A 17,557-nucleotide genomic window follows, 5' to 3' on the forward strand; every position below is an offset into this window, starting at 1 on the left:
CACTAACTCCACCATTACGACGGAGGAGATGCCGCAACAACAGGGTCGGAGACGAAGGAAACATACCCTGATGCAGCTGTCGTCGTCGCCTCACCGGGCTACTGTAGCGAGCCTGTGTGGGCCGGGCCGGGAAAACGGCCTGCAGGCCCACCTTCTGCCCACAGCCCGGGACGGCGACCTTGAAATACCTAGCTTTGGCGCCCAGCGTAACCGCCTCAACCAACAGCTTTCGCCTCGCCGTCGCCGGAGCCCCAGCAAACCAAGAACCTCTCATCCCCACCGCCCTCCACCGCCGGAGACCGACAGATGGACCAGTTCCCAGACTGGCACCACGTGCGGCTGCGGAACCGCGCGCTCGGCGGGTACCTCCACGCCGCCGACGACGGGGAGAGCGTCGTCCTCCGCCGTGGGCGCGCCTCGCTGAACGCGGTGTGGGCGGTGCACCTCCGCCCCGACGGAGGCCGCGGCGTGCACCTGCTCCTTCACAGCGCCGCCTACGGCCGCTACCTCGCCAGCACGGCCGCGCCGGCGCCGCCCGGCCACCGCGGCTCCCGCGCCGGGCAGCGCGACTACGACCATCCGGTGGTTCCGGACATCATGTGGGAGGTCGTCAGGGCGGGCTCCCAGGGCGACGTCCTGCTCCGCACCGTCGGTGGCCGCTACCTCCGCGCCAACGGCAGGTACCGCCGCTGGAACACCGGCGTCAGCGTCGACGGCGACTACATCAGCACCATGGCGCGCTGGGCCGTCGAGCGCATTCCCCGCAGAGAGGCAGCTCCCGACCTTCCACCCCCGATTCCGGTGAGCTCGCTCGCTCGCCATGACTCTTCTCGCCTCTCGATTGCAATTCCTGGTCGCATTTGGGCTTCTTTGATCTCCTCAAATGCCGCAGATCCGCGTGCTGGGACGCTTCTCCGGGATCATCTTCGGGCCGCCAGAGCGAGAGGCATGGCGGACGATCCGGTTCTTCACCGAGAACGGCTTTTCCCAGGGGTTGTACCCGGAGAACGGCTGGAACGTGTTCCCGTTCCTCGGGAGGTCCGTCTTCCACCTGAACGAGGAACTGGACATACGCGTCGGCGTCCTCAACGGGAGACCTGCCCCGCGGCTTCGTCATGTGGTGCCTTCTTTCGGAGAGGCGGACCTGCCCGACGGCTTCGTCATGTGCGTCCGAGCCGGCCGCCACGGGAGGCTCACCCCGCTTGTCATCGACCTGCCCCGCGGCGGCGACGGCGAGACCCTCGAGATTATCGTGGCGCTCTCCGGGACCCAAGGTGCAGAGCCTCCCTCTCTCTCTCTCTCTCTCTCCATGGCACAACTTCTGTCCTTGATTCAGATGTTCAAAGTGTTCGTTTCTGCACATGAGCTGTATTGTTTTCAGGTTTTGTATCTTAGGTTCTTAGCTGTATTATTGGTCTTGCCTTTTATTTTAGAAAACTCTGAGATTTAGATTGTTGATCTGCTTCCTACACTGATCTTCTTTGGCAAGAAATGCACTGGTGGTCTCGAATCTGTTGTGCACAATGCACAGATGTAGGTGTAGATACTGCTAACTACATGAACATGACATTCAGAGTCTTTACTTTAGTGGAGTTCTAATCTGATCATGATATTATCTTCTGTTAGGATTGCGGACTTGTATGAAACTGATATAGTCTTGTAGAATGGTAAAAGTACCTGAATGGGAATAGTAGTAGGTGTCGATGTCATGTGGATTTATCAGTATGACAGTCTGTAGTGTACACCTGGTAAATGATAGTCTGAACTCTGAACCTAGTAGCATGGTTCCACGCTCCTTTTCTCGATTCAGATAATTCAGTTTGTCTCAACTTTGAAGGTGGTAGAAATTATTATGGAACCTAAAATGCCAAACCAAGTTTAGTCATCTCATCCCTTCTTTGCAGAGAATATACCAAGGTTCTATCCTGTGAACAAAATTCAGTTTGTATCCTACTACAATAGATAGTGCATAGAAGCTTAGTTACTTGCATTTCTTGATGTTCTCATTATATTGTTATATCGATTATTGGCCTGCCGCCTAACTGCCTCATTATTTCTGCTGATCCAGTCTATCATGAGCTGCGACACCCGGATGTTGACGCAGCGTAGAGAAAGATCAAAACAGGACTCCTGAAAGTTCACCTGTTCACAAGTTTCGCCGCCTCGGATACAATGACAGCAGAACTGGACACCTACTTTTGCCTATAGGTAGATAATATAGGCTGAGAAAACTCGGCAATACTCGTGTTTCTTCTGCCTGTTAAATTTTCTCTGTTCCTCAGGCAGGGCAGGGGTAACCCCTGTCATTTTTTGACCTCCGATGGCTGAACAATTTTGTAGTGATGCTCGTCGTAGTAGTCGCTGCTGTAGTGTCGCTCTTCTGACATTCATCCCTGTGATGTGATTGCCACTGCTTAGTAGACGATGCATTTCACTGAAGGGTTTCCTGCAATGAGTTGATGATCCTGCAACTTTTTGTAGATCATGCATTTTATCATAACTGGAAAAGGTAGTGGTTTCCTGCAATGAGTGGATGATCCTGCAACTTTCCTGCATTCCTTTTAGACTATGCATTTCGCGTGTAAATGAAAACCGTGGTCTGTTCTTCCTGTGAGCTATTGATGGTGTTTTTAGCTATGCTGTTTTGTGTGTCGGCCAAGGGGGCAGGAAAGGGATTTCTAATGTGTTAACAAGATTCAGATTTTATCAAGGAGTTCTCCATGAAAGCTAGTTTATACTGTACACATTACACCTGTTTTCAGGTTTTGTACATCAGCTGCATCCTTTGTCTTTTATTAATGTCTTGTTTTAGCAACAGATTGTTGAGAATTCAGAACAACGCCTGAAAACCCAGCAGCTCGTGTGTTTCATACTTTCAGCTATCTAAACTTGATTCATTCTCCGGACAGGAGGAACCTATCTGTTCTGCACTTGCGGTTCTAAACTTGAGAGCCTGTGTGAACAATTATACAGTGGCATTGGTTTGTAATAGTTGCCATCTTATCCGCTTAATCGTCGCTTAGATGAAGCATCTTTTAATATCAACACCGATCTGGTGGTTCTTGTTGTGAGTTGAGCACCTGAGTTCAGATGTTTGCTGCTGTCATTTGGTTGTTCTTGCTGTGTTCTCTTTAGCAATTCACTCTTTCGTTTGAGATCCGTCGTACTTGATAGGGGTTTCCTGAAAAAGAAACGTTCGCAAGTTTTCTAAACAAAATTCACCAAACTGAATTTGCTCCTCTCTTCCTACTATTGGGACAATTACCCACTCAGGCTTAAGAAATGTCTGTGAGGCTCACACAGGCAACTAAGTGTGTAACTGGTACTGTAATATGTGCTGTTAATTACCAGATGGCAGCATTTGTCAGTGATGTTTTTTCCTCTTCCGAATTCTGATGGCAGTATGGAAGATAGCACCACATCATTCAGCATAACTACGGCCTGTGGCAGATAGGGATGTAAGCTATGTTCAAGTTCATACTAGTTGGGTACAGCAAGACGAGAAGAGAAGAGCTTAATTTTTAGTCGCAGGGGCCAAACTGTTACAAAGATGATACACTGCGTGTTGTTGTGTGAATTGAATGCAGTTGTTTCTATGAGATCCTGCAGTAGGAAAGTACAATACTTGTATTAGCAATATGAGAATGAAACCAAAGTACATATATTTTTTTATATTGGATTACTATATACTTCCTCCGTTCCTAAATATAAGTCTTTCTAGAAATTCCAACAAGTGACTACATACGGAGCAAAATAAGTGAATCTACACTCTAAAACATGTCTACATACATCCGTATGTTGTAGTCCATTTGAAATGTTTAAAAGACTTATATTTAGGAACGGAGGGAGTAGTTGTAAAATACTCCCTTCGTTTTTAAATATTTGTCTTTTTAGAGATTTTGAATGGACTACCACATACAGATGTATACAGACATATTTTAGAGTGTAAATTCACTTATTTTGCTCCGTATGTAGTCATTTGTTGAAATCTCTAGAAAGACAAATATTTAAGAACGGAGGGAGTATTAATTAAATATGAGCAGCATGCACCGCCTTGTTAGGGCATGCACCGGCTTGTTAGGGTGGATATTTTCCATGGACGATGACATGGCGAAGTGGCATAGTTGCATGATAAGAGGATTAAATTTAGTGGGGTATGCATGATAGCATGTTAAGATAATGGGTGAAGTGCATTGTAGGTCTCTAAACTATTTTAAGTTATCATATAAGTCATCAAACTATGAAAATTGGCATTTAGGTCATCAAAGTGCGGTAGATGTGTCATTTTGGTCTAAAATCCGTCTGACCCCACCTGACCGGCCAGCTAGCACCGTTGCCCGTGACATGACGGACAGGGGCCCCGCAAGGTAACGGCTGGTGACGAAAAATATGCAAATAAATTCCAGGGCATGATAAGCCAAATAAATTCAAATTCATGGTTTCAGAAAATGTCCACGGATATCGAAAAAATGTTCACGGCTTTAAAAAAATGTACGGGGATGATAAATTTGAAAATGTGTTTGTGAACCAACATTTAAAGTCACGACCTGTAAATTTGAAAATGTTAACAATATTTTTAAAGTTGTGAACATTTTTCCATATTCGCGAACATCTTTTGTGGTTTGTGAACATATTTTCCAATTTATCCTTCGCGAACATATTTTATTTTCTTTGAAAATTTATTGTCTGAATTTTTTTTTCCAAATTCATTGTTCTTGAATTTTTCTCAAATTCATCGTTCGAGCATTTTTTTAAAGCCGCGGGCATTTTTTCCATATTCACAAACAATATTTGTGGTTCACAAACATATTTCCAAATTTATTGTTTGTGAATACTTTTCAAAGTTGCGAACACTTATCTCATATTCGCGTTTTTTTTGTTCGTGAACATATTTCCAAATTTATCATTCGTGAACATATTTTCTTTTCCAATAAAATTTATTGTTCGCAAACATTTTCTTAAAGGTGCGAACATTTTTTCTAAATTCATCGTTTGCGAACTTTTTTTCAAATTCATTGTCGCAAACTTTTTTTAAGTCGCCAACTTTTTTTAAGTCGCGAACATTTTTCCATATTCGCGAAATTTGAGGAGTAACTTCTTAAAATTTTGAGTTGCTAAAGATTTGAGGTATGGGCTAGCAGAGGCTTAAGTCCTGTTAGCAAAAAAAACAGCCATGAAGGCGGCGGCAACATGCAAGCAATGCGGAGGAAGCCAAGCGGTTGCGCAACGAGCGTTAGGTGGCAGCCAATCAGGACTATCGCGACCCCTACCAGTTCCGCCGCTGGATGGACCATGGCGCCAATGACTCTGACGGGGACAACGACGGAGTGGGTGACAACGGAGGTCCCGCTGGCCAGGCTGGGCATGCGTACGAGGTTATCGTTTGGTACCTCGCTTAGTTTTTTCTAGGTTTTTAAATTTTCAGTTGAATTTGTCCAATTTAGTTGTAGTATGTCGAAGTTTATCCAATTTTAAGTGAAAATCGTCAGGCTTGCACGTTTGAAATGCATATGGGTGTTTATAACATGTGGTCGGATGGACGGGTCTGTATCCGTGTCTAGCGATTCTGTTTTTGCGGCACCGCGCTAGAGAGGTACTCCACCAATATTTTGCAATACAGAAAGAGTGGTGGTAGTACACGTAGTACTACAAGCGAAGTAGTATTACGGCTAAACCTCCACTTGGTAGAACTAGGCACTACAGAAGGATGCTCCAAAGGCTAGGAAGGGTATGTGGGTGCATTTGGTTTGTGTACTTGTTGATTCCATCGAAACCTTTCAATGTGGAAACCCCCCCCCCCCTCTCTCTTAATAGTACAGTTTTCCTACGACTCAAATCAGCGAAAAGAAACATAAAAACTAAACCATCTTTGCTCTTTCTTGTACCATGGGGAAATAAACCGTTTTATGTCATATATAAGAATACCTGAAATGCTCAATGCGCATGGTTAGTACGCAAAGCGCATTGTCATCAACACCAAAACCAACTAGAGAGAGATATGCCCTAACATCATGTGAGGAAGGTGTAGAGAAAACCGTCATCCACTGCCAACGGTTTGGCCATTTCTTCATATGAATGGGTTCTTATCCTCTCCATTCTTAGCATTTCTTCGTATGAATTGGTTCTTCCTCCATTCTCCTGGTGGCACAATGGTGTGGTCTAAGACGATCTGATTTGTCGAACTTGGCATCAGCGACTAACAACGGTGCTTTGAGGTGGCTGCGGGCTTCTGCTCATTGTTGGTTGCAAGCGGCAGGGGGGCGGTCGACGGCTTTTGTTTTGTGTGGCTAGGCATCCGTCTCCTGCAGCACTGCATGGAGCAGGGATGGGAAACGAGAGAGGCGAAGCATCTAGTGCCTCTGGTGAAGGTTGGCGCGACTGGTGGACACTGCAACATGCGGCGACAAGACCAAGGTGGTGCTCGGAGAAGATTGATTGCAGAGGAGAGGGCAATGGGAGGAGGGAGAGCTCATAAAGAATGCATTTTTTGCTTAAAATTAAGCATGGAGGGGCATGTTTGAGCAGTCACTTCTTAAATTTTTGAGTAGTTGAAGATTTGATGTATGGGTGAGCAGTGACTTATCTACTGCTAGCCAAAGCGGACATGCAGACGGCGAAGGAGGAAGCCAAGCGGCTGCACCGCGAGCGGTAGGTGGCGGCCAATCAGGCCTGCAGAAGCCCTTTCGCCCCTGGAAGGACCCTGATGACAACGACGATGAAGGCGGCAGCGACGGAGGTCCTGTTGGCCAGGCTGAGCATGCGTATGACGTTACCGTCCGTTATCTCGCTTAGTTTTTTCTAGGTTTTTAAAATTTTAGTCAATTTGTCCAACTTAGTTGTAAATGTCAAACTTTATTTGGTTTAAATGAGAATCGTCCGGCTAGCACAAAATTCATCTTATTTTTTAATTCAAGTTCAAAATGCGCTGAAATGTTTATGACATGCGCTTGGATTGACAGTTCCCATATCCGTGTTTGTGGACGGACTGTGATTTCGTTTTGCGGCGTGTTGTAAATGCCCCAAGATGACAATGGAGATGGAGGAGGGGGTGCCACCTATTTAAGAGCATCTCTAGCAGATAAATACGCTTTTTCGGCCATTTACGGGACAGCCATCGGCCCGAGTAGATACCGCAAAAACGGCCCAACTCGTATAAAGTTTAGGGAGGCCTGTAAACCGTCCGCGATTTCGGTATATATGCCGGATCCGGGGTGATTGGCGTATCGATCCTCTTTCTCCCCTTTCTATCTTCGCCACGAATCATCCACTCCGGCGACAAATCGATCCCCATCCGACAACGTTTTGCCACGGTTTGTTCAAGTGGATCTTCACGAGATGGCGACGACGGGTGCGGGGCTTGGCAGCAGTAGGGGTTTCAGCGCCCGCGGGGACTTCGGTTGCCGCGATGGAGGCAACGCCCGTGGTGACTTCGTCGCCGCAAGCGGAGGAAGGGCGATGAGGCAGGCGGCTCCGGCCTCCGCCCTCCCGTGTTGGACAGGCAGTGGGAGGTGGCGCGCAAGCGCGACGCCAAGTTCCACAGTGCCGATGCTCCGGCTTGAGCCAACTTCCGTCGCCTCGGCGACATCTTCGACCCGACGCTGTAGCGTTGTAGGGAGGCGGAGGTCGCGTGGTTCAACACGAAGGAGGCCGCCACAACCGAAGATGTAGTTGCGGCCGCACGTGTGCCGGCGCTCCTCGAGGAGTTCCAGCTGCAGGCGACCCTCCGCTCCATGCTGATCTGCAACACTCTCCACGGCAACGAGCCGGCGCCCAGCCACGGCAGTGACAGCGGCTCTGGCGAAGAGTAGATCTTAAGCTATGCGATTTTAAACTTCGGTTATGTTTAATTATGATTTGTACTAAAAACTCCCCTATTCCATGCGTGTGAACTCCCGTGTGCCGGGCTATGCTATGTTGGTCCGATGAACTCCGGTGAGATGTCTTTAGCGCGAAGTAGTCTGTTTAAATTTGTATCATATGTAGGATCAGTTCCTGCAGCGCGCGCCGACATACTGCAAAAAACGTTTACGGGATACCATAAACGATTTTTCAGAAACGGTGGTTTGCAGGGTCTGCTAGAGATGCTCTTAGGGCATCTCCAGTCGTTGCCCCCTCCCCCCTCCCTTCCCAGGACGCATAAAAATCGCCCCCTGGAGGCGAGCCGGCGATACAATCGGCTCTGAGGGCGGTTTTGCGCCCAGTCGTCACCCCCGGTGTCGAAATTGGCCCATTTTGCAGCCCAATTTCGATGAATAAAAGGCCCATATGGGCGAGAATAGGCCCATATTCGGCGTGGTTTCGCCGTGTCTCGGCGTTCAATTATCAACACAATTATTTTTTATCACATATTTCATCACAGAAAAATCAAATACTTCAACAAAATAGTACAACAACAAATAGTTCAATACAAATTATATAGTTCAACAAATAAAAACTCGTATTTCATCACACGGCGTCCCCCTTGAGCCTTTATAGGTGCTCAATCAGATCTTTCTACAGTTGATGATGCACCTGTGGGTCTCGGATCTCCTGACGCATACTGAGATAGGCAGTCCAAGTTGCCGGTAGTTGGTGATCAACTTCGGCTAGAGGACCCTGCCTGTAGTATGGTTCAGTGTCAAACACTGGGTCTTCTTGCTCGCTCTCGATGATCATGTTGTGCAAGATGACACAGCAAGTCATAATCTCCCACATTTGATCTTTGGACCAGGTCTGAGCGGGGTACCGAACAACAGCAAATCGAGATTGGAGCACACCAAATGTCCGCTCGACATCCTTCCTGCAAGCCTCCTGAAGCTTCGCAAACCAGGCGTTCTTGCCTCCTGCCACAGGGTTTGAGATCGTCTTCACAAATGTCGACCATCTCGGATAGATGCCGTCAGCTAGATAGTACCCCTTGTTGTATTGGTGCCCATTGATCTCGAAGTTCACCGGAGGAGAATGGCCCTCAACGAGCTTGGCAAAAACAGGAGAGCACTGCAGCACGTTGATGTCATTGTGAGTTCCTGGCATACCAAAGGAGTGCCAAATCCAGAGGTCCTGTGTGGCTACCGCCTCAAGCACCACACTGCAACCGTCTTTGGCGCCTTTGTACATCCCCTGCCAACCAAATGGGCAATTCTTCCATTTCCAATACATGCAGTCGATGCTTCCAAGCATCCCAGGAAATCCTCTTGCTGCATTCTGGGCTAGGATCCGAGCAGTGTCTTCCGCATTGGGTGTTCTCAAGTATTGTGACCCAAACACTGCCACCACTGCCCGACAGAACTTGTAGAAACACTCTATGCTGGTGGACTCGGCCATGCGCCCATAGTCGTCGAGTGAATCACTGGGAGCTCCATATGCAAGCATCCTCATCGCTGTCGTGCACTTCTGGATGGAGGTGAATCCAAGAGCGCCAGTGCAATCCATCTTGCACTTGAAGTAGTTGTCGAACTCCCGGATGGAATTCACAATCCCGAGGAAGAGCTTTCGGCTCATCCGATAACGACGCCGAAATGTTCTCTCGCCATGAAGTGGAGCATCGGCGAAGTAGTCGGAGTAGAGCATGCAGTAGCCTCGGAGACGATGCCGGTTCTTTGCTTTCACCCGCCCCGCGCCGAGCCACCTCGCCGCGGCTTTTCATTGCTCGCCAGCAGCTGGGCGAGGGCGGCGAGCACCATGAGATGCTCTTCTTCCTGGACGTCGGCCGCGGCTTCCTCCTCCAGCAGCGCGGCGAGCTCTTCCTCCTCATCCGAGTCCATCACCGAGACAGGCAAAACGCCGAACACCTTGCGCTCGGTGGGCGTGTACCCGCCGTTAACCGCGCCTCCGCGGCCGGAAACGGCGGTCGGAAACGCCCAGCTGCTGTGGGAGGGGCTGCCGCGGCGAAGCGCTGCTATTTTCCGCCGGGGAATGGCTATCTAGCGGAGTAGGGTGGCGACCGTCGCCGGGATATAGCTAGTAGTGGCCGAGGGCGCGGGGGGTGCGAGGCGAGTCGGGGGAAGAAAACCTTGACTTTTCCCCTGTCGGCGTGGGCCAGGCGTGCTGAGCCCCCAACTGCTCCCCAGCGCGCCGGGTTCGGCCTGTGACCGCCGGACGGAAAAAAGATCCGAACCGGCGATTTTCGGCGTTCTGGGAACGCGACTGGACCGTTTTTTCGATGCCGGCGCCGAAAAAGTGGCCTGGGGGATCCTGTTGAGGGCGTGGCTGGAGATGCCCTTAGTAGTCTTGGAAAGTAAATCCAGGTGTAAAACCGGCGAGACACGCTTTCACCCAAAAGAGCGAGATCTGCCCTCGAGAGGAAGCGACGCGGATTCCCTGCGGTGAAAATGTTCTTCTCGGCGCACGCACGCACGGCGTGAGCTCAGCTCAGTCCCATCTCATCTCGCCCCTTTCTACCGTTTGCAGTAAGTTTCGGCCTCGCTTTCCCGACCCAGCTCGCAAGCCACGCGCATCGGGTCTCTCAGCGATCTCCCCCACTCTCCCCCCCATCCCCCCCGCGTCGCAGCTCACCCCGCCGGCGGCCGCGCGACGGCCCCGCCCCCGACCCCCGACCAGGCGGAGCGCGGCCAGGGCAGGCGAGATGGTCTTCGTCTGGCTCGCCGCCTTCTTCCTCGTCGTCGCGCTCATCGTGCTCGTCATCTTCCAGGTGAGAGAGACCCCCCGCCCCGCCCCGTCTCGTCTCCGCTCGCAGCCGCCTCGGGCTGTACGGAGCCCCTGGGCCCGACGCGATCTCCGCCCTGGCGTCTGTTAACCCCCTGGCGATTTTGGCGAGATTTTGGGAAGGGGAGGGCGGCGGATTTGTGCCTTCTCCGAGCCGAATTCTCCGGCGATCCGGGGTTTGGGGAGGCGCGGATTGCGGATTTGGAGCTTCTGGCTGGCGGAGGAGCGCCAGGGGGTTGGGTGCCGCTGCGTCTTCTGCTGCTGGCGCTGGTTCGTGCGCGGTTTCTGCGTCCAGATCTCCACATGTTCGTCCTGCGTTAGCCTGTAGTAACCCAGAATTAACGCCCGGCAACCGTCGTTTTTAGTCTTGCAGCTCTGAAAATCAGTTTCAGTGCTTAAAATCGATTTCATTTGTTTTGTTGGTAGACGCATTAGGTGCTCTGTTAGGTACTTAGCACACAGTATGTTCAGTAAATGAATCTCTTTTTGTAAGGTCGTACTGAAGGTTTTGTTGTGGTGCTGTTTGTTCACCAAATGTGCAATCAATGCTCTTGTCCCAGTTTGGTAGGGCTATACGAGTTCCACCCTCTGTCCTGCTACTTGTTGGTCTATCATGATACCTCTAGAGATCAGAATCAGCTAGTGGATGGTTATAAACTTAGAATATCTTTGCAGCTTGCTTGATGTCAAACATCCCGTGTTTAAGTCTCGGGTAATGGTTTCTGATCTTTGCCCTTAATTGGGTGAAGTATCTTAGCTTTTGTACTACTTTGATTCATCCTCTGGAATGAATAAACAGAGTACTACCTTTGCCCAACCCTTCTTTCTTTTGTTACTGTATACTTTTCCCAACTCCATTTTCTGTCTTCCATTATCTAGCTTTTGCTACTGTATTGTTGGTTCTAGCTGCAACTTCCTCAGTGCTTAGATGCACCATTCATGGGAGATGAACATTTCAGCAAACTAGTTTTGATTTTCTTGTAGGACAGAGGGAAAGTCATTGATATATACTACCTCTGTATCAAAATATAAGATGTTTTTGCAGTTCAAATTATATTGCAAAAACGTCTTATATTTTGATACGGAAGGAGTATTTCCATTGATTTTGATTGCCGAATTGCTTTGGCATTTAGTATTTCCTAATGTTCCTCATTAAACATAGAATCTGACTGTTTTTGTTTCATGTGAAGTGGATCGTTCATCCTTGCTCATATTGCTTTAGGTGGAATCTGCATGGCTCGTTACTCATGTTTAATGTTAATCAACAACATCCATAAGTAAGATTAGCCAGAAAGTTATTCTTATTCCTGACGGTTTATGTTTCTTTTACAGTTGATGTGCTTGGCAGATCTGGAGTTCGATTATATCAACCCGTTTGATTCATCCTCTCGAATCAATAAAGTGGTTATGCCAGAATTTATAGTGCAAGCACTTCTAAGTGCATTATTCCTCTTATCTGGGCATTGGGCGATGTTCTTGCTTTCTGCCCCAATGGTGTACTATAACTATACATTGTAAGTGACTCTTGTCTTCTGTTTGCCTTACATTTTTTAAACGACTGATATGGTTACTCTAAGCTGTGGTCAGTATATTGTTTATTGAACATTAGCTGCTACATAACGTACCATGCATAGTTTAACAGATTAACTGAAAGTTCGAAATAGTAATATGCTTCATTTCTTATTGTACATGAGAATTGAGAACCAGAAGAAAGTGGGGAAATGGGTGCTGAAGACTGATACATCTATTTTTATGTTCTGTTAGACTGTTAGTTTTGATAGAAATATTTAGAGATAAGGACCCAAGTCTTCTCCTGCTCCAGTCTTTGTACTTTACACATAATGTTCTGAAGGTGTTTTCATGATCTAAGTTCTTGGAAATTATTTTATTTTCCTACGATATTTGGATGCACCTAAGTACTGTGCTACAATATCGTCATGTAAGTTGGTGTGAAAATCTCTGAAAGGTAGATTTATTTAATGGGCTTGCAAATATGGCGTCACTGGTTGGAATCACAAGCTGCTAGGCATATACAGCTGTAAATTATACCTAACCTAAAATTGGCCATACATGCTCTGCAGAGATGCTAAGAATAGGAGTTGCACCTTTAAAATTCTGCTTTTGTCTCCATATATTGACTTTGGGACTTCAGGACACTGACCTGCTGTCAGATTATTCGCGCACTTACTGTTTGTGCTACCTGAATATCTTTTTTACCACAACACATGGTGTCACATATAACCTTACTATATCCATTTTTGAACTCATGATTAGCTCTACTTGGTTAGGAGGTTCTCACTGCAAGTTTTTGCATGTGCCATTCTTGGTCTTATATGTTGCGTATAAGTGTAACCTTTTGTCTTTGCAGGTACCAGCGGCGGCAGCATCTTGTAGATGTGACAGAGATATTTAACCATCTTTCACGGGAGAAGAAGCGCCGTCTTTTTAAGATAGCTGCTCTTATCGTCCTCCTATTCTTGTCCTTGTTCTGGTAAACATAACAGACATCATTTGCTATAATCACTGCAAGTGTGCAACCAGCAAAGAAGGAACATAATTGCCTCTTGTTTCTGTGCTTGTCTGCAGGATGATTTGGAGTGTACTGGAGGAGCACGAGTAGAATGAGAGAAACACTGTGATAGCTCAACCTGGTCCTGCAGCCATTAGTTAGGTATTACGACGGTGTCCTCGTGGCCTGCTGAACACCTACTCCGATGCCGTTATTATTCATATGAAAGCCTTTTGGATAACTTTAGGGTGTCTAGAGAAACGATGCAAGCAGAAGGGCGAAGACTACGTGTCCAGGGTGCTTCTTGTTGCTCGCGCCTAGTGCGAAATCTCCTGCTGTGCGTGTAACATAACATGTAAGTTAGGAGCCATTCCGTATTTATTTGATCGTGCATCCGTTCATATGGGGCAAAGGAATTGCTGCACCCAACTGTGCATGGTTTTGTTGGAACTGACATTTTCATGTCTTGTGTTGCCTTGCACCTTTATAATGCGGTTGATTATGTTGATGTCGTGGTCGATATGTATTGTTGATTGATGGGTATGCAAGCAGAGTAGGCACTGTCGGTTCATGTTTCAGTTGATTGATAAGTACCAAGCGGTATAGTTTTTCATTTATGGATGCAGTTTGTTTCAGTTTATTGATAAATAATTATCGAAACTCGTCAGAAGAGCATAAACTGTTTTATTTCAGATGAACAGAAACACACCACTAATCGGCCAACAGCAAAAGCGTACGAGTAATCACAACTATTAGCTCTCGGGTAGAGAACGCTTGGATCAAAATACAGCAGTAATAATAGTATAACTAGCAGCACCATAAGAACTCGTGGACCATCTCCCTTCAGACCTATGCAGCAAGCAGGCTCCTTCTTTTCAGTAGGGCTCCACCGGCGCCCTGAAGTTTGCTCCGGCGTACACCGCCGCGTCGCCGAGCTCCTCCTCGATCCTCAGCAGCTGCAGCGAGCACAAGCAAGAAGCCTCAGAACACAGAACATGCAGCATGTGGAAAGATGACTATGGTGTCGCTCGCCACTGTATATACCTGGTTGTATTTGGCCAGACGCTCAGACCTGCAGGGAGCTCCAGTCTTGATCTGGCCCTGCAACAAGCAAGTGGAGAAAGATATGACCATCACCACTGAACCATGAATTCATGCACTAAAAAGTGAAAGGATTTCAAGCTCTGGTCCAGCCGAAGGCGGTGCTGTACCGTGGCCAGGCCGACCGAGAGGTCGGCGATGAAGGTGTCCTCTGTCTCACCACTGCAAATGACAGAAAGAATGTTCAGTGCAAACAGATCATATGGCAAATGCAAATTGAAAAGCATTCCAAATTTGCAGTGCTTATTACCTCCTGTGGCTCGCCATCACTCCCCACCCGGCGCGCTTGGACATGCTGACGGCCTCGATGCTCTCTGTCACCGAGCCTATCTGGTTCACCTGTTTACCATAAACAACTGGTATTATTAGCATTATTATTCCTTGGAAAAAAGAATCAGCAGATTCAGGCAGAGATTGATGGTGCTACCTTCAGGAGAAGGGCATTGCAGGTCTTCTCACTGATCGCCTTGGCAACCCTCTGCCGAATCCAAACAGGCATCGGTCAAGCTCGTAGAAATATTTTTCTCTGGTAAACCCAGTGATATACTGATAATATGTAGCTTACCGTGGGGTTAGTGACAAGAAGGTCGTCTCCGACAATCTGCACCTGCTGCCCAACCTCGCCGGTCATCTTGGCGTAGGTGGCCCAGTCATCCTGATCGAACGGGTCTTCGATCGACACGATGGGGTACTCCGAGACGAAGGACTTGTACAGATCTTTCAGGCTGTCGCCTGAGATTTTGTGGGAACCATCGTTGTTCTGTTCAGTTCAGTCATATGATGTTAAGACAATATGCTAAGCCTGCTCTGATTTTTACTTGAACAAACTTATAGGTATCTACAGTTGCACAAAGGGCAGTTGAGCATTATGAGAACAGGGGAGCAAGTTGGAAATCTTACATCCTCCTTGAAATTAAGGTCATAGGTCTGGTCCTTCTCACTGTAGAATTCAGAAGCAGCAACATCCATTCCAATGACAACCTGCCACACGTAGATAAATTTAATGTTATGCAACAATAAATAAATCAAATGGCTGAACCATGACCTAAGCAAAGAGATTTTTTTTTACCTTTCCAGTGTAGCCAGCCTTAGCTATAGCTGCCTTCAGCAGTTCCAGGCCCTCCTTGTTTTCCTGAATAATTATTTGACATAAAAAAAAAGTTTGTCGGCACTTGGATTCATCGTATTCGACATAAGTTGAGACAACTTGTTATACTTGCAGCAGGGAAACGTATGGGCTTTACCTGAATGTTAGGCGCAAAGCCACCTTCATCCCCAACGTTTGTGGCATCCTGACCATACTTCTTCTTGATTATGCTCTGCATACAAAATGTGTCAGCATTCATTCCAACTGCATATTTTCTGAAGTTCAGAGACATCATCAAAAGGGTTAGATGCTGTGTTCACCTTGAGGTGGTGGTACACCTCAACTCCCATCTTCATGGCCTCCTTGAACGAGGAGGCACCAGTTGGGAGGATCATGAACTCCTGTACATACAACATACAACAATTATATGAGAATCATCGTATTTATCTGAACCATGTTGTGAAAACTTCATTCATTCATGACCTGCAACTGCAAGCAGTATCCTTACCTGCATGGCAAGCTTGTTTCCTGCGTGAGAGCCTCCGTTGATCACATTGAAAGCAGGCACGGGCAGCACGAGGGTCTTGTTCCCTGCAAGATTTGCAATGTGCTGCAAGCAAACGATACTAACTTCAGTACAAAATCCTGTAGCAATTCAACCGATGACCTGTGTAGGTAGTTGAGCTTTTGCAGACCTGGTAAAGAGGGATCTTCTTGACCATGGCACCGGCCTTGCACACGGCGAGCGACACCGCGAGGATCGCGTTTGCCCCGAGCTTTTCGTCGCGTCCAAAGAAAGGAAATTGTCAGTATGAACAGTGGAAATAGCCAAGGTGGGGGGGAGTAAACCGATGATGATATGTACCTTTTGTTTGCACCAGCCCCACTCGTTGGAGGTCCCGTCGAGCTGCTGGACCATGAAGTTGTCGATGTCAGTCTGCTCGGTCGGATCCTTCCCGATCAGCGCCGGCCCGATGATGGCGTTTACATTGTTCACCGCCTGAAATTCAGAGATGTCACGGTCCAATCAGCGTCGCTTCAGTATGCGATAATTGGCTGGAATAGCTACTAGATTGGAAGGATTGGTAGCTGGTGAAGTACCGACCTTGAGAACACCTTTGCCGAGGTAATCAGAGCCTCCATCCCTCAGCTCCAGGGCCTCGTAGATCCCTGATTGATAAAAGCCAACGTTGAGGAAAGTGAACAATGTCACAACACCCTGGAGAAGGTTGAACAGAGCGTACCGGTGGAGGCGCCGCTGGGCACGGCGCCCCTGGCGAAGCTCCCGTCGCTGAGCCCAATGTCCACCTGAACGAAACCCAGATCAAATTCAGAGAGACAGGGGAAGGAACGTGTTCAGAACAGAGCAAATAGCGGCAGTGCTCCCTCATCGATCCAGCGGTCGATGCGGTCATCGGGCTGGGGTACCTCGACGGTGGGGTTGCCGCGGCTGTCGAAGATCTGCCGCGCCTTCACCGACTGGATCGTCGTCGTCGCCGCCGCCATGGATGCTATCTCAAAACCTTGAATTCGCGTACGTGTTTGCTCGTTGGTTCCTGGCTGTATGTATGCAGTTGCAGCTTGAGGCAGGCGGTCTGGCCTGGCTACTTGTAGGCATGGGCGGAGGGGCGGCGTGGGGCCCGCTTGCCAGCGTTTTCGCCGGACCCGTGGTCCGTACACGTGCCTTGCCGGGGTTTGCTTTGCTTGGAGGAGGGGGCAATGTACAATGGACTTGGGAATTAAGTTAGGCATGTCTGCTTGATTCCCAAGCCCGCGGTTATTTTTTCTTTCCCGGCAGGTTTGGCATGCACGCCGGGATTCTTTTCTTTCGTGCTCAACAAGTCTGCTACCACTTTAGTTTGACAGGTAATTCTGCTGCTACTTTGCAAGAGTGCCTGACGGAAAAGCAGCAGCCCCGAAAATGGCGAGGTCACTTTTGTAAGACGTTTTAGACATTTACATCTTACAAAAGTGGATGCATGGAAGGAGTAATAAAAACAGCGTGAAAGTTAATCTGCTCAGGTGAACCCATTTTGACTTCAATTTGTTTTCCCGACGCGGCGCAGAAGGATGGAAGAAAATGTCGTCTTCAGATGCGTGGACATTTCAGCGAGGTGGGGCCACTGTGGTTAGGTTAGGCAGATCACTCCTCTTAGTAATTATAATCTGCATGTTTAGCTCGTGTCAACTTCCTTCCTCTGATTTCCGCAAAAAAA

General features: G+C 48.1%; 3 protein-coding genes across 3 annotated transcripts; 2 read left to right on the forward strand and 1 right to left on the reverse strand.

Annotated features, from left to right (window-relative positions):
* The first annotated feature begins 306 nt into the window (after positions 1-306).
* On the forward strand, positions 307-2,109 carry LOC125518283. The gene is made up of 3 exons (XM_048683174.1): positions 307-801; positions 893-1,274; positions 2,069-2,109. The coding sequence occupies exons 1-3, from the start codon at positions 307-309 to the stop codon at positions 2,107-2,109; spliced, it is 918 nt and encodes a 305-aa protein (XP_048539131.1).
* An 8,253-nt stretch (positions 2,110-10,362) lies between these two features.
* On the forward strand, positions 10,363-13,661 carry LOC125520340 (protein cornichon homolog 4-like). The gene is made up of 4 exons (XM_048685234.1): positions 10,363-10,630; positions 11,977-12,158; positions 13,013-13,135; positions 13,231-13,661. The coding sequence occupies exons 1-4, from the start codon at positions 10,565-10,567 to the stop codon at positions 13,262-13,264; spliced, it is 405 nt and encodes a 134-aa protein (XP_048541191.1). The 5' UTR covers positions 10,363-10,564; the 3' UTR covers positions 13,265-13,661.
* Positions 13,662-13,822: 161 nt separating this feature from the next.
* Positions 13,823-16,930, reverse strand: LOC125520339 (enolase 1). Its single transcript, XM_048685233.1, has 16 exons — positions 16,770-16,930; positions 16,586-16,649; positions 16,447-16,511; positions 16,207-16,341; positions 16,037-16,117; positions 15,850-15,951; positions 15,662-15,742; positions 15,499-15,573; positions 15,324-15,386; positions 15,155-15,235; positions 14,820-15,014; positions 14,682-14,732; positions 14,505-14,593; positions 14,365-14,416; positions 14,198-14,254; positions 13,823-14,109 (listed from the first exon to the last, which is right to left on the reverse strand). Exons 1-16 carry the CDS (start codon positions 16,845-16,847, stop codon positions 14,029-14,031), a joined length of 1,350 nt encoding a protein of 449 aa, XP_048541190.1. The 5' UTR covers positions 16,848-16,930; the 3' UTR covers positions 13,823-14,028.
* Positions 16,931-17,557: the final 627 nt, after the last annotated feature.

The sequence above is a fragment of the Triticum urartu genome, chromosome 7, assembly GCF_003073215.2.
Source record: "Triticum urartu cultivar G1812 chromosome 7, Tu2.1, whole genome shotgun sequence".
Lineage (NCBI taxonomy): Eukaryota > Viridiplantae > Streptophyta > Magnoliopsida > Poales > Poaceae > Triticum > Triticum urartu.